The sequence below is a fragment of the Urocitellus parryii genome, chromosome 3 (genome assembly GCF_045843805.1).
Source record: "Urocitellus parryii isolate mUroPar1 chromosome 3, mUroPar1.hap1, whole genome shotgun sequence".
Lineage (NCBI taxonomy): Eukaryota > Metazoa > Chordata > Mammalia > Rodentia > Sciuridae > Urocitellus > Urocitellus parryii.
In genome coordinates this window covers 79,007,476-79,024,158 of record NC_135533.1, presented here as the reverse complement: position 1 = coordinate 79,024,158, position 16,683 = coordinate 79,007,476, and the positions used below count along the sequence as shown (strand labels likewise).

Here is a 16,683-nt window from a genome sequence, read left to right as displayed (position 1 = left end):
TTATAGATTTTTTTTTACTATATACCAGCTCTCAGCTAAGAATGGAAGAATGAGTACAAATATATTTCCTTCTTGCAGGGGAGAAGGAACACAATTACATCACAATGTGATTGAATTATAGGATCAGAACACATAGTTATTATATGTGTGGGTCAGGTTTGCATGGTGTCTAAGGTCACAGAGCTAGCTAGAAGCATAATAAAACCCAGAATTCTAATTTCTTGATTCTGAGCTCACTGTGGTCTCTACAATAATACTGCCTGCCACATAATGTTAAATGCAAGCAAATTATTATGAATTGTAATTTCAATCATCATAGGTTTATTTGAAAAAAAATCACCAAACCTGGACGCAGCTGAATTGACACTTCTCCTGGTGTCACTTGAGTGTTAATTTCATTTTCACTTGGTATGATTACACGCACAGATGGGTACTCTATCGAATCAACCGAACAGCCTTTGCTTATTAAATTGGAAACAATATCACAACGTTCACTTCTTGATCCACCTGAAATAAAATCCTGTTTAAAAAAAAGAAAATCACTGATGTTTTCAGTTTATATCATCTCAGTTATAACCAAAGAAAGTATATACATAGCAAATATTTCAAATAAGCCATTTTCAGGGCAGAACAAATTATGCAACTGTTTAAATTAGTTGCATGTTTCCAATAAGAATAGTGGCATATTTGTCATAAATAAAACTTTAATTTCTAAATCTCATTTTAAAAGAATAAAATGTATTATTAAAGAGGAGATTGAACTCAAGCACTTTAAGTGTTGTTAACTGATCACTGTAAAGTTATACTGTCTTAATTCTTTCTAAATATTTTACTTTGGAAAGACAGATCCAGAAGAAAATTCAGCCAAAATAGACCACTCATTGGTTCCAAATGTGAGTCTCAGTTCTCAAAGGACTCAACTGGTATGTTTATTATATACTGTTATGTTTGGAATATGAAAGCAAGTCCTTAGAAATACATGCCTAATTAAATGCCAAAAATTCATAAAAGAATAAATTGGAAATCTAATTTCTTAGACCATAAAGTTGTCCAGCCTCTTATACACACAACAGCCTAAAATCAATTCAGTAAACTAATGGAGATGTTCATGATGACATGGAGAGATATAATATTGCAGATCAAATTCTCCTGACTTTGCAACTGAATCTAAAATTTTCACTACTTAGCCTTGAGTAGTTGAGAGTTATCTAATAGACATGCAATAAACTTGGAATTAATGCAATAACCTTATTAATTTATCCTGAGGGAAAAAATTTTATATATTTATTTTTCATGTAAACATTTGGGATTTTTTCCTAAGAATGGGAAGTGTATTGAAAATATGAAAATATATTTTATTATGCATAACATTGGCCTGAGTTATTTGGGGTATTTGATTACAAATTAGCTGGATATTTGCTCAGCAATCTTCCTAGCAATGGCTATATAGATTCAACATTTCTCCTTTAATTAAGATGATATAAAGAATTGGATTTTTAATACATTCATCACTAAATTAAAGAATGTTGATTGAATATGTGCTGAAGGACAATAATTTTGTAGGTGCTGGGGTAATGAAATGGATAGAGCATGGCAGATAGAGCTCTTATCATCAAAATCAACAGACTATGGGTGAATTCACACATTAAGAAAGTAAATATTACTGTTATGGGAATATCACAGGGCATGGAAGAAGGGGATTATCAAGTTGACATGGACATTGAGTGTTGAATATGAGGTCACTAATTATAACCAGGGACAGCCCTTGCACATTCATACAAAATCTTCATTCTTTTCTCAAATAGAGCAGGGCATGGCAAACTAGGGTCAGTGAGATGATCCAGACTTCAGCTTATTTTTCTATGGTTTAAGTGCCAAAAAATTGTTTATACATTTTAAAAGCCTGTAACATAACAACAAAAGAAAACTGTGTGATAGGGATGGTGTGTGACCCACAGAGTCTAAATTTATTATGTAGTCCTTTATAGTGCTCGTCCTGAATTAGAGCCTGCCTCATCCTGTAATACATGCATTAACTAAAAGGCAAAAGGGAACATGTCTTTCTTTCCAGTCAAAATCTCCAGGTGACATTTGATAAGTTCATTATGGAAACAGAAACATTCAGTTTGCTTTGTTGATTAATCATATTCCAGAAATTGAAAATAGCCAAAGTCTTAGTTTCTTTTATCTGAATTTATTCTATGTACTCTCAAAACATTCTATGCATATGTGATAGAATTTATAAACAACATGGAGTTCCCTGGAGGGAGGTAGCAAATAACTGCTATAGTATGTGTCACATTCTTCCCCACAGGCTAAATGGGGGACCTCATTTCTCCCAAGTAGGGGATACTTATAGTACACAAGGCTTGGTACATGTATGCTTGATCATGTGTCAGATGACATGTTACAGACAAAGACCACATGCATTTTACAGATGTAAAAACCTAAGACTTCAAGTCATGGAAAGGAGATAAAGTACAAATAGCTTTATTTTCTTCTTTTCAGCCGATCAGAGACTGTTATTTGTGCATACAGAATGGAGAAGAAAGGAGGGGTGTCATTTACTGTAACTATACATCAGTTTATGCCATGTGACCTTTAAATGTCAAATAGTTTTGCTGAAATCGGCAAAATGTTCTCTATTATTTTGCAATATCTGAATCAGCACAGCTGTTTTATCCCACTGTAAAAACTAAGTCAGAAAAACATTGCCAATTGGCCAATTAGGTTTGAAAAGGGAAGAAAAGACTGTGGCATCATACTCAAGAATGGAATGTTGCTCCTGCCCATTGTGGCCTACTTTTCATTTTGTACAAAAGAAAAGCAATTTGAAACCACACCCTTTTAATTTTTGATATTTTGTGTCATTTTAACTTATTCTAATCTTTATGCTTTACTTTTTTTCCTACAAGAAGAACAAAAGCAAATTCATAGTCTAAGTTTCTACATCTAAAATGTCTCTGAGAATGAAAAGGTCAGGTTGAAGTTACCCTGTCAAGTTTTTTTTATCAGTTGTTACTTTCATCTGTTTTCAGATAGTATTCTGGTGATATAAATAGCTCAAGTTTTCCCCCTACTAATGTCTGAGTCTTTTTGACTGTCAAACATGGCAATCTGAACAGAAATGGAAAAATTCTATCATCTTCCTTTTGACAGCAAATGTCCTTCGCATCATATTTTAGAATAACTATGCTCCTCTAAGCTTCTGGCTGTACTGTGACACTCTATATCAGAGTGGCAGCCAGGGGAGGAGGATAATTCTTCAAAACTTAACATGTCTTTCATAGACATTAATTAACAAGACACATAAGGTATTAAACCTAATACTGATGAGGTCCTTTGTATCCCAATTGTTTTCTGATTACTTCCATGTATCATGGAAGAAAAGAGAAAGTAAAAGACATGGAATGGCAGATAAAAATGCTACATAAGAAAACAATCCAAGGGAGTATCCACCGTCTAATTATTTTGTTATTTTTAATTTCTACCAGCCTTGAAAATGACATAAGCCAGGCTTATTTTATTATTGTTTATGTTCTCATCATGAATAGGGGAAAAACAAAACCTCATCCTTCCCTTTCCCTTCAGCTTACTGGCTGAAAAATCAGAGACACCAGTTGCATCTGTGCCTAAATCATGGGTGATCTTCCAAAATTCAACAATGCTTTTTGTCTCCTGATGATGTCAGGTAAGCCTGAAGGGAGTGGACAGCTCCTCTCAAAAATGTTGCCAACACTGGCCAGAGCCCTAAGACTGGGTGCTTGCTCTGAGGTGGTTATCAACACAGGCCATCATCTTCGTTTTCTAAGCCTCACCAGAGCTCTATAGAATTATGACTCCTACTCTTAATTATGACTCCTATTTCTTAAGCAGTCCCTATATGCCACATGTTGCTTTATTATGTCTTCAAAGACTGTGAGGCAGGTGCAGATAGTAATCCCAGTTCGGAGGTAGGGAAAACTGAGGTTCAAAGCGATCAACATACCCAAGTTCACAGAGTTAGAAACTGGTGGAACTGGGATTTGAATCCAATTCAGTCTCTCTTTAGGGCCTGTTTTTCAATATATAAATCAGACTATACCACGTTGTACAGAAGAAAATTTAGTGACATGAACAGTTAATTTCTTAACATGTTTCCCTGTGTAGTCCATCTGAGGGTTTGCCCACTATGGACAAAGGACCTGCCCCCCACCATCCCTCACTGGGTGGGTAGCCACCTTTCTCTCCCTTAGCCCTCCCTCCACCTGACTACTGATCCTTCTAAATACCCCAGATCCTTCCTTCTGTGTCAGGACTGATTGTTTTCACAGAGTTGTGGCTTTTCTGATGCTCTGTGTCAGTCAGAACTGTGAGATGGAATGGGGCTTCCTCTGGAATCTGCTGTTCCAGTTGGCTGACAACTGGGCTTCAGAACCATCTTTGAAAGTTTCTCCAAATACCCTCCCCAAAGCACTGGAGGTCAGGTGGGCAAGTTTCAGGGCTCTAAGGATCTTTCTTAGCGAGGAAGTAAGAATCTAAAATAGCATGATGTTGCTTAGGTCAGAAACATTCTTAACAGAGAGAATAAGTAAACTCCAAGTTCAAGGTTTTACAGATGAAGACAGACTCAGAGAATGGAATGAAGTCTGCTGGTCTTTGGCTCATAAGAAGTCATGAGATTGCACCCTAAGACTCAATTTGTCTTGTCTGTCACATTGCTTGGCTCCATGGGTTGTGTAAAGCCCTTCTGAACTCAGGAAAGGATCTCATCTTTTTGCTGGTGGAGCCCAGAGTGCAGGTGGGCAGCTTCAGGCTGTCAGGCAGAAATCTGTTGATTTACAGATGTGGCTCTGTCTTGTGTACCCCACCCCTGTCTCTCCCCTGACTTGTTTCATCGAGAATAGTTATGCCTACTATCCTTGATTAATTTTTCCTGCTGGGGGCTGCCTCAGAACAAGCAGTAACAAGAGAAGTTGGAAAGATGATGGTAATTGTAGTTGCTGAGTTAAGTCAGAGGAGATCAAAGCCACAGTTTTATCTCCATATCAAGCAAAAGGCCCTTAAAACCCTATCTCTTCCAATTCCCAGGAGCTTCATAAGTAAATATAAAATTGCCTAGACAATCTCACAACTAAAGAAACCCCAATGTAAAAGACAATTTCTTTAGTGCAACTTATTATATATAGATAGTTTTGATTGAATATAATTGACAAAGGAAAAAAGAACTTTCAAAACAACTTTAGAGCCAAGAAAGAAGAAATACATTATAATTATTACACTAAGAATTTTGTCATTAGGATTTTTTCTCTTATAGAATGCAAAGACACTAATTTTGAAAAATAACATTTTCTGGATTATTCTCTATTCCATAGAACATAGTATATAATATTTCATGAACAAGTTACATATTAAAAGCATCATATTTTCCATATGTAACCAATAAATTGATGTACAATGTCAGGAAATGAAGTAAATCATTTATCTTCAAGTAGTTCAAATAAAAGCAAATAAAATGGACCAATAAATTAGCTTGCTTTTCTTTAATTTGGGAGCATAAGCTAACACTCCAACTTGAGTATACGACCTTGTGCCTCAAGCTGCAGCAAGAATTTCACATGGAATCCTACAGAACTATCAAAAGTTATTATCTGTGTTTGCCATTTCTTTCTATAGAACAAATGGAAAACATGAAATGGTTTTCACTTCATTTCAAAATTACCACAATTTTCCCAATAAAAAGTTATATTTGATTTTATATTCAGCCAAATATGCCATTTCCAAACATAAAACCAAATAAAAAATTCCTGTCAGCATTATCTTTTTTTTTTTTTCCTGATACACCTTCAAGGCACAAAATAGTCAGGCAATGAAATCATCCTAGAGAGAAAGTCAACTGTGATGAAAAGAAAAACAAGGAAGAAAAAGAAGAAAAATGGCACACCTCTTGAACACACCATCCACATTCTGGACCCAGCTCAAGGCACCTGGCGCAGGACACTGCGTCTGAAGATGTGCATCTATTGTCTTCTGTAATGAAGGATAAAATGAGCTGTTATGGTTGATCTCATATTAGGAAGTGTAAGCAATTCTAACCAGAATGTTTTTTAAAAAAATATTTTTAAAATTGTCAATGGACCTTCATTTTATTTATTTATATATGGTGCTGAGAATCAAACACAGTGCTTCACATAGGCTAGGCAAGTACTCTACCACTGAGCCACAGCCCCAACCCTAACCAGAATGGTTTTGAAAACTTAAATAAGATGACCTTTTGTTTTAAATACATGACATCAAATAAAGTATATTTTCTTTAGGAACAGTCAACTTAATTGTAACTATCAGATACCCAGATAGATATTACTTAGTTTTATATGGGAGAAAGGAGATGATGGAAATTGATTTTAGATTTTGTAGTTTGGCCTGAAGTCACTGCAGTAAGAGGGGATCCTCCAAATTATTTAGTAAGTTCAAGTCTCATTGTATTTCCTATTCTCTGAACCAAGTAGGTTTGGGTAGAGAGATTCTAGAGTTATTCTGATAAAAATTAGCATATGCAGACATCATTCTCTATGTGAAAAGCATGTTGAGTCATAGTGAATGAAGCGTCAGAGAAATAATCTTGATGGACATTTAACATAGTTAAAATGGAAATTCCGATTGTGTCAGTATTGATTATTTTGGTGTGAGAAATATCAGAGCCAGACACAATGGCATGACTCAGTATTTTATAAGTGGTCAAAAGATTTTTAAAAAGTAAGGTGGTCAAAAGTAAAGTGGTCTCATTGAATGAATGAGTTGTTTTAGTTAATTCAATTTCTCAGATTGGATCACTTGAAGATCATGTACGATTCACTTTTCCACATGTGGGCAGGGCTGGGGAGTAGGACACCCTTAAGAATGGCTTCTGGAGGCAGTGACATCTGGTACCACTTTGCCATCTCATTTTGTTTCTTCTAAACTGTGTTTCTCTTTAACAACTCTAATAGGAATTAAAGAAAACTCACATGCACCCAGATGTGTGGTTCTGTGTACATAACCACACACTGACATGTAGTTTTAAAAGGGATAGGGACAATTCCAATTGGTTTCTTTTTACTTTCTCTTTCTCAACTTCCCCAATATTCTGGAATCCAGGGTAAAACAGTCCTGCCTTGGATGTGGCTCAGCATGGGTGTTGGCAGTGTCAGCAGAGGTGATAACTGGGCAACAGTACCCTACCCTGTATGTCCCAGGCCTGGTTTGGGTTAAATGAAACATCCTTCTCTAGAACCCCTGCTAATTTGTTATTTACTCTCCGAGTCTCCTTATACCATTTGTACTTGGCTTTATAACATCATTTTAAACACATTATCTGAAAGTCCTTCACTGGTCTTTCCAGATGTGGCCTAGAATTCCAAGAACTAAAATTTACTAATGTTTTAGTTAATTCACTACAATCATGGCCACCTAAGTGTGAAGGCTCCTTAGACTAAAAATCTTCCATCTGGTTTAACTGCAAAATGTGAAATCTGCTTACCCCTAAACATATTCAGAAGAGTGAAAAACCTTTCCAGCTTTGTTCTCTGAAAGAAAATTGATATAGGTCTAGAAATCAAGCACACTGGCAGAGTCTTATGATCTCAGTGTGTACCCAGAATTTGTCAGTTAAAACTCAGTCTCCAGTTCAGTGGTATTAAGAGGTGGGACCTGGAGGAGGTGATTAGACCTGAGGCTCCTCCTTGGTAAATAGGACTAGGCCCCTGAGACAAGAGGCCTCACACCTGTTCAGCCTTTTCCACACACTGCTTTTTTTTTTTTTTTTTTTTGCCATATGAGGCAGAAAGCCTTCATCAGATTCTGAATGAGAGTCTTTATCTTGGACTTCCCAGCCTCTATAACTATAAGAAATTAATTCCTGTGAAGTTTGGCAATGTGGCTCAGTGGTAAAGCACTTGCCTACCATGCATGAGGCCCTGGGTTCCGTCCTTAATACCACACACACACACACACACACACTAAAATAAAAATAAATTTCTGTGGTTTATAAATTACCCAGTGTATAGTATTATGCTAGAGCAACATGAAAGGATTGAGACTTAGATATAACTTGATTTTTACAAGCTGTTGGCCTTGAAATAGTAGATCATGGAGTAAGAGCTATTTCAGTTCACTCTTGACCAAGTTTCTTACTCAACAGGTAAAGCTTTCTTGTCAGTAGTGAAAACTGCATTCTCATGGAAAGGAAGCCGCTAACTCTAAGACTCTAGTCTTAATTCTAATGGTTGTAGGATTTTGTCCCAAGTTAATCCGAATTCAAACTCAGATTGGGCTCCTACTCCTGTAGCACACATGATACATAACAAATTTACAAGGAAAAAAATCTCTCTTTTCTTTAAAAAGTTCCAGTGCCAACTTCTGTTTTAAACTTCAGACAACTAAGGATGTTGACTGAGAGGGATAGACACTTCGGTCCTGTCAATACTTCCCAGGTTCCGGGGCTGACATTTCTCAGACTCTACGTAACTACAGGGGGGAAAAAAATCCCATAAATGGATCTGGAGGAGGCAGATCGTATGGTTCTGCAGAACTGGAGGAAAGCCATAAATTGAACTCCATGGGAACTGTGTCAAACATTATTTCTGGAGAGTGTCATGGTTATACTTCACAGAAGACAAGCTAAATACAATTTGACAGGCAGAATTTTAAAGGTTTTCTTTTTAATTTTAAAATGTGCAAGTGAGTAAAATACCTAACATGCAAATATCACATCAATTATAGCAATTCTTGTCACTGAATGGGCAAAGAATTATAAATGCTACCAGTTAGCATATACTAGAAATCTCTCTCTCCCTCCCTCCTTCTCTCTCTCTCTGTCTCTCTCTCTCTCTCCTACTCACACACATGCGAACACTCACACACCTTTCTGTGAGAATAGAATCTAAGCACACGCATCAACTTCAAGGCACAATTGCTGTTTACAGACACTGGCAATTTGTCATCAGCCTTTGGGTTTGCCCAGCTCATTTGCCCTCTCATCTCTGACGCAAGAACACAGCATTAAGGCTGCTTTCCTGTGGTGGTTTCTAGCAGCCCTGGGCACTGCCCTGACACCTCATCAGAGCATGTGCCTGACTGGTTCTGCTTCCCACTCTGTGATTGGGGTGGCTACGTGCTCAGCCATTAGTCCCAGAATGGCACACTAAGCACCCTATTCTCCATATTCTAGCATTGAATTTTTATGAAGAAACTTTTTATGGATCCTTATGAAAACTCATAAGGACTGGAAGCAGAATGACATTGTTTAAAACTAACTATCATAGAATTCTTCATTTTGTGTTCATTTGTTTTAGCCCTCGGTGCCTCGGGAACTCCATGTTATTAAAAATGTGCTGCCTTGGCACAGTGGTAAAGGATTTGACAGTCTATTGACCACAAGTGCATACATTCTAAATAATTCTATTGCTTGGTCTACAAGTGTGGGAGCATGGACAGGAGGCTTGTTTTTTCTCATTATGTGACTACTGCAGGTAACAGACTGATGAGGCAGCATTGCTAACAGACTAACTGGGAAGGAACCTCCAAACCTCCATCACACTGCTGCTTATCAGCCATGTGCCCTTAGGTTAGCTACTTCAAGTCTCTAAGCCATCATTTCCTACACTGCAACACAGGGCTAACTACATCCACACCAAGCTGCTGATATGAAGATGAAGTGAGACAAAACATGAGAAGCGTAGTGCTCAGGGCACAGAGGGCATTCAGTAAAGAAGCTGTTATAATCTCATTGTAATAAATCACATGTACATATACATACACTTATGTATGTATTACCTATTTGTGTGACTATGTGTGCATGTGTTAGGTTCTAGGCTCAGAAAAAAAGGAAGATGTTATATGTCTTTACATTTGTAGTAAATATAATTTGCTGTCCTTAATGTGAAAATCCCTTGGATCAAAAAGACCAAGTTTGAAATACATAGCTAGTATATAAAAATTGCTATTAAATAAAAAGTTATTGTGCTTTGTTTAATTGTTTAAAATGACTCTTAAAATCAAGAAAGTTAAATATAGACAAATCAGGCTGATTTATTACAAATACACTTTTTGTCATGACTCTGAAATGCTCTTAGAATGCTTTAATTTTATTTCTATTTTGCAAGGTAAACATTGATTGAAATCAAGCAATTTTTAAATTATTTCCCAGAATTAAATGTGTATGACACATGTGAAATGACCTAACTGCCAGTCAAAAATATTATAAATACCCATCATCAAAAGGATAGAGTACCCAAATATCAGAAACTACATATTTATGATCTATGCTTAATTATTTTTGTTTTGGATGATGCATTTTTTTTCATATTACTTTGCAAATATTTAATCTACAGAAGTGAGAAAGAGAAACAAATACACAAAAACAAAAATCTCCAAAACAAAACAAAAAAAGACAATGGAAACTTCATTTTTTGCATTGGGATCTTTCCATAAATCAATGATGAGATAAGCAGCGAAAATTACAAAGAAACATTCCTTGTTTTGTGTTGTTGTTAATCTTTATAACAATCTTTCAGTATAACATAAAGAATATCTACAGTTATCTGGAAGAAGGGACATATAAAGGCTGATAAAGATTGTAGTCCATGATTTTTAGAACCAATTAGAGTCTCCTATCATGACTAGACAGAATTATTTGTGAGAAATGTTTCCCCCCCCCCCAGGCAGTATCCCTTTCTTAGTTGATCTTACTAAACAAATTAAATTAATCTCGATAATTGGATAAAGCTACTTCATTTTAAAAAAAGCAAATATTTACAAAGAATACATATTCTACTTTGATAACAGTTGAAACTAGACAAACTGGCCACATTCAAGAGTAAGGTTCAAACTATAACTCTGAATTTTTTGTTTTATACGTTATATACATATCTATATAATTATGATGTTACAGAATATGTTTATATATTGATTATGTTATACATATGTGTGTATATATTATATAAAATCATGGTCCTCTAAATGTTACCAGTACCTTCAAAAATATAGTACCTGATCACTGAAGTTCTCTTTTATGCAGAAATTTAATGCATGCTATTATTTGATATAAAAATTAAGACAAAGAAATACATTCAAATTCTAATTATTTTCCATTAGCAAAAAACTCCAAGTTTTGGATTGAAGTTTCCTAAAGTTTCTTACAAAAATAAAAAGAGGGAGTAGGTAGTTAATCTACTTCTTTGAAAATCAGACACCGAAACAAAACACAAGTTAAATTTTAATGGGGACTCAGTAAAGGGGTTAGGAAAAAAAGGGAGAGGCATGGGAAGCTTGTTGGAAAAGCCAGGTGTGAGCAGGAAAGCTCTGAGGAGCTAAAGAAGACAGAAAGCCAGCAAATGGGCACATGGCATGGTATCTCCAAACAAGGGAACAAGAAATCTACACAATTTCTTCTAGTTTTCCTTTTTCTCTGGGTTTTCTTGTGTTTTATAAATACATAACACAAACCATGTTATTTCATAGCATTTTCATTTGCCATTTTATTTAGTATTTAGAATATATGAGACGAAATTTTACTGGCAAAGAAGAAGAGTTTAAAAATTGCATAATGTCTGTGGTGAAACTTTAGCTACTAAAATGATTTCTGTGCAATAAATGTGTATTTCAACTGTGCCCATAGAGAAGTGGTTGGAAAATTCATCTTGATATTTGTAGTTATGGTCCTAAGTTATGGGTTTAGAAACCACTACCCTCTATAGTATCATCCAACAAATTACTGCTGTTTGATTAGTTTCAAATTTGTAGAAAGTGGCCATTCAGCCCATAATAATGAAAATGAGTATCTTACTGGGGAAATTTTTTTTTTTGAAATAATTTCCACTCTTCTTTCATTTGAAAAAACATATAACAGTATGTATGTTGAGTGAAAGCATAATTTGGGGTTCTGGTGATTAGGTTTGGGAGTTTGAAGGTTCATTTAAAGGAAAGGAGATGGAATAATGATGTTGCAGTTTAAGAGAAATGTGAAGGAATGATAAAACTGTAAGAAAAAATAATTATCAGAGGAAAACCTAGATAGAGATCCTTGAAAAGTGATTTATTGAGAAAGGAAGAGAGGTAAGTGGTCAGGAGAGGAAAAGGCACTAAGCAAAGTACAACTGAAGTCTGCTACCAGACTGATCCTACCCAGGGCTCTAAGGATAAAAGATGCCACAGTGTTTTCCTGCCCTGAGGCAAGGAGGCCTGGCTTTAAACCCTGAGCTGAGTGTTACTAGGCAGCCTGGTGAAGGGTAGAGTAGGGGTGACCTCCCAGACACTTCTAAGCAATGTGGCTTCTTTTGGTGGAGGGCAATTCTTCTGAGAAGGCGGCAGCTGTTAGCCATCAACAGCCATAACTTAGAGCAGCTGGGGATGGGTGTGCCTGCCCTATAAAATAAGTCCCAGTGGGCTCCAACAACATCTACTACAATGCTCTACCCCATAAAGTGATAAACAACCAAAGTATTGAGGTAGAAAATTGCTCTTTGCCTGCCTGTGCTATTTTTTTTCACTGACAGTGTCCTAGAATTATTGAAGATGGCACTAAGAAGAACTGAAATGCCACAATCCCCAGCTTCTCTTGCAACAATGCTGGTTGTATGACTAGTTCTACTGATTGGGATGAAGCCGGAAGCTGCTTAATGGGGCTTCTGTGAAAGCTCCTCAAAAAAGAGTGTTGCCCTTTGCCTGTCTTCTTTCTTTCTGCCTGGAACATAGATGTGGTGTTTTGACCTGCAGCACCATATTTAGAGGGAAGTTGTCTTAGGGAAGCCACTGCTAAAGATGCAGAAACGAGGGGGTTCCGGCCTCTCCCGGTACACTAAGTCTGCCGCTCGGAACTGTCTGATGGGAAGAAGACATTTTACCCCAATCCTATTTAATGTACTGCTTTTAAGAGCTCTCTCTTTAAAAAAATTATTAAATTGATTAATTTATTTTAATTAGCTATATATGACAGAAGACTGCATTTTGATTCATCATATGCAATTGCTGCACAACTTTTCATTTCTCTGGTTGTACATGATGTAGCATCACACCATATGTGCAGTCATACATGTACCCACAGTAATGATGTCCATCTCATTCCACCATCTTTCCTGCTCCCATGAACCCTCTCACTTTCTTGATATTGTCCTTTTTTAAATGTTTTTATTTGTTTTGTTTTAATTAGTTATACATGACAGTAGAATGCATGGGAAATAATTTCTCATTTTTCTGAGTGTACCTGTTGCAGGATCATATTGGTCACACAGTCACATATATACATTGATTAATAATATCTGTTTCATTCTATTATCTTTCCTATCTCAACATCCCCTCGCCTTCTCTCCCTACACTTCCCTCTACCTGATCTAAGGTAAGGCTATTCTAAGAGCTCTCTTGAATCTAACAGATTAAAACAATGTCTAACCATTAATGAATTTTCATCTGAGTTTTGAAAGATAAGAAGAGTGACAAACAGAATTCAGCTTAATAGTTTTTTAAAAACTTGTTAAGCCTAACTTTACTCTATGTGAAGCAGACCCCTCATATTGAAGAGATGTAATTTTTCATGTTTAGTTAGTCTGTTTTCCCTTGGAAAACTGAGATTACTAGGCTATCAGTTTCTGGCCTCACAAAGGCTTAAACTCATTTTCTTTATATTCCCAGTACATGAGTCTCACACCTGGATCACACTCAGAAAAAAATGTAATGAATAAATGGAATTCTATGTTGAGGTTAATTTAGCAATTTAATTACTGAGATTTTTCTAATTTTTGACTACTCGTGTTTTTAAATAACCTTCATTTCCAAAAGCAATTTATTTCAAAAGGCAACATTACTATGTTTACTTAATGATATACATCTGGATGAATTTATCTTGATTCTTCCAAATCTTGAAAACAAATTTACCTATAGTGACACTTTTTTGTTTGTTTGTTTGCTTTTTTATATTTGGTATTCTGATATTGTTCAGTTCTGCTGATTTATTTTAAGAAAATCAAATTTCTTTCTAAAGAACTTTGGATATTTAATAAAATGATATCAAGTTGAAATAACTACTACATTCCTTTACATTTTGTTGTTGCTTAGATCTAAACCAAATTTTGATTCAGTAAATGTCCCTTTTCCCTCTATGTTTAAATAATTTGTTACTGAGCAGAACTTCCTTATAATGCCAGTATTAGGAAATACCAGTAATATCTTTGCTTCTCTAAATTTGAGTTTTTCAGGCTTTGATTATATGCAACCTGTATGTTTCAGAGACAAATTTCAACCTTTCCTGTTACACAGCAAATAATTCATGTGATTATAATAATATTTATGCTGGCATAAAATCGTTGGAGAGCAAAAAAGAAAAAAAAAGTCCCTTTTGATCCTGGGCAGATTAGGGAAGGATGGAGCAATGCTACACATTCCACTAGTCTGCCCTGCCTTCTTTGGGGCAATCCCAATGTGAGTCAGAGCTTAAAAGGGCTGGGACAGCATCAATCATAACTCTAATTCATGATGGAATTTACAAGAAGAACCACTGTATAGCCACTAATGACACTCATTGGTATTGAAATCCATTATCATAAGAAGCTTGGTCAGATGGGACCATAACAGAATTTTGTGTTGTAATCCACTTATACACATTGTAATCAATTTTGCTCTGAAAAATGCTCCAATTTTTGCACATAGTGGGTGACTGTACATTTTACCGTTTTATGCTCTACCCTGAATATCTTTTTTTTTTTCCCTTGAAAGGAAAAAAAGTTCTACAGGAGCAACAAATGTAAATTGTTGCTTCTGAGGCAAGTGGAAGATTAAGGTCACCCTAAATTCATGGTAGTTTTGGTGTTGTGGAATGAAAAACAAAAATAACCAAGACACTTTATTCAAAGATTAAAAGGAACATGAAAAGAGAAAAATAACCCCAAGTGTTAGCCATGAAGGACTGTCAATACAAACATGTTGGCCTGGAGCTGGTTTTGAAGAATAAGTCAAATGCAGAAATCTGATTGAAAGTTGATTAGGTTTAGATCACATCCTATGTACATCTTGACATATATTATTTGATGTGCAAAGCAGATGAAGGAAAATAAAGAAAGTTCGTCATTTGCATTTGAGAATGACTTGGCAGTTCCTATTTTTTCCTAGGCCATGACATTTCTTTGGTGGGCCAAATGGTCACTCAGCATAGAAGAGTAGCTCCTGAAGAGCATCCCATTCAGTTTTGCAGTTGGCTGTTTATCTAAGCACAGCAGTTTGTCCTCTGACACCTGGTGGGAATCTGTGAGAAAGTAAAGTGAGAGAAACTCAAGTGGAAAGATGGGGGTTCTGGGCTCTCCACATGTCCTTCCTAATTCAGACCTGGAACTTCAAAAAGCCTCAGCATCTCAAGACTCCAGGAGGGTTCCAGAGGCCCCCGAGGTAAATTCTGGTTAAAGCTGTATTTGTCTAACTTGGAAAAGCAATATTAGTCATGTGCTTTGTTTCTTGTTTTAACTGGAACTTTTCCATACATTCCAACTGTCCTGTTTATGAGGCACACTCCCTTTCTATAAAAGCCAAAGTATTCACCGTTTCCCACTCGGTTCCTCTAAATAATGTTTTCAATGTAACATACTAGATTGAAAGAGTTCCAGGGGCTCTTCCTATTTTCCTTTCCTCTCCAACTCTTGGCAGGTAGGAATTTCCTTTCTTCCACTTTAAAAACAAAACAAACAGAACAACAACAACAACAACTGTTTTTCATGTCGAATTTAAGTGCCTTGGTTAAAAAAAGATGAAAAATAACAGCTCTTGGATAGTAGGAATGCATTTACTAGGTAGTATCTTTAAAATCTGACGTCCCATTGCAGGTGTGCATTTGATTAGAGCAGAAACGTACCACCCTAAACTGTAAGGAATTTTGTTTCAAGTAAAATAAACATATAAAACTCAAAGTGAATTTTAGTTCACTTATGATTTGGTTTTCTTTGTGTTACATTGCAAAATTCAAACAAGTTAAAAAAAATTGGACACTGCCACCTTGAAAAATGAAATCCATATATACAATAGGAGAAAATCAGAGAATATTAAAAAATGGGTCATATATCAAGCATTTTGTAAATTTATAAAAATCCAATGAGGAAAGCACTAATGCCCATTTTGCCGAAGGGAAACTAAACTTCAGAGAGGCTAAACTGCATCCCAAAGTCACACAGCTAACAAGTACAGGGAATGAGTTTAACTATAGAGCCTTTCCTTCTGAACACTGTCCAAAAAGGGAATAACATAAAGACAGCTATTCCAAATTAAGACTGGAAACCCTTTGGTATTACTATTGTTAGTCCTTAAGTGACGACTCAATAATAATAATAATAATTCCTGTGTACTTCAAGATAATTCTTGAATGTTGTTATTTTTCCAATCATCCATACCAAGGCAATCTCATTTTCTGACTCTAAAAACAGGGATGTTAGGTTTTCCTCAGCAGGATTATGTTACCCCCACAGTGCCAAAGACCTCCCCAAATACTTCAGTGCCCTTTTCAAAAATTCATTTTTTTACTATGCACAAGGAAACTCTGAGTTTTTAGCATAAAAGTCCCAGCCTGAACGTCTCCCTGAGCGCATGAATCAGATTGGCTGGTGCTTGTTCAGCATGGGAGAGCAGCTCCTTTTACAACTGTGTTTCCCCATCTCCTGCCAGGGGATGTCTCTGAGCTGCATGCAAATTAGG

At 36.1% G+C, this 16,683-nt stretch overlaps 1 protein-coding gene across 1 annotated transcript in view; it reads right to left on the bottom strand.

Annotated features, from left to right (window-relative positions):
* Window positions 1–16,683, bottom strand: part of Itgb8 (integrin subunit beta 8) — an 81,960-nt gene that overhangs the window by 43,048 nt on the left and 22,229 nt on the right. The window contains exons 2-3 of the mRNA XM_026408818.2: window positions 5,924–6,009; window positions 346–520 (exon numbers count right to left, since the gene is read on the bottom strand). Of these exons, the coding sequence (XP_026264603.1) occupies window positions 346–520; window positions 5,924–6,009 (261 nt within the window). The remainder of the gene's footprint in view (window positions 1–345; window positions 521–5,923; window positions 6,010–16,683) is intronic.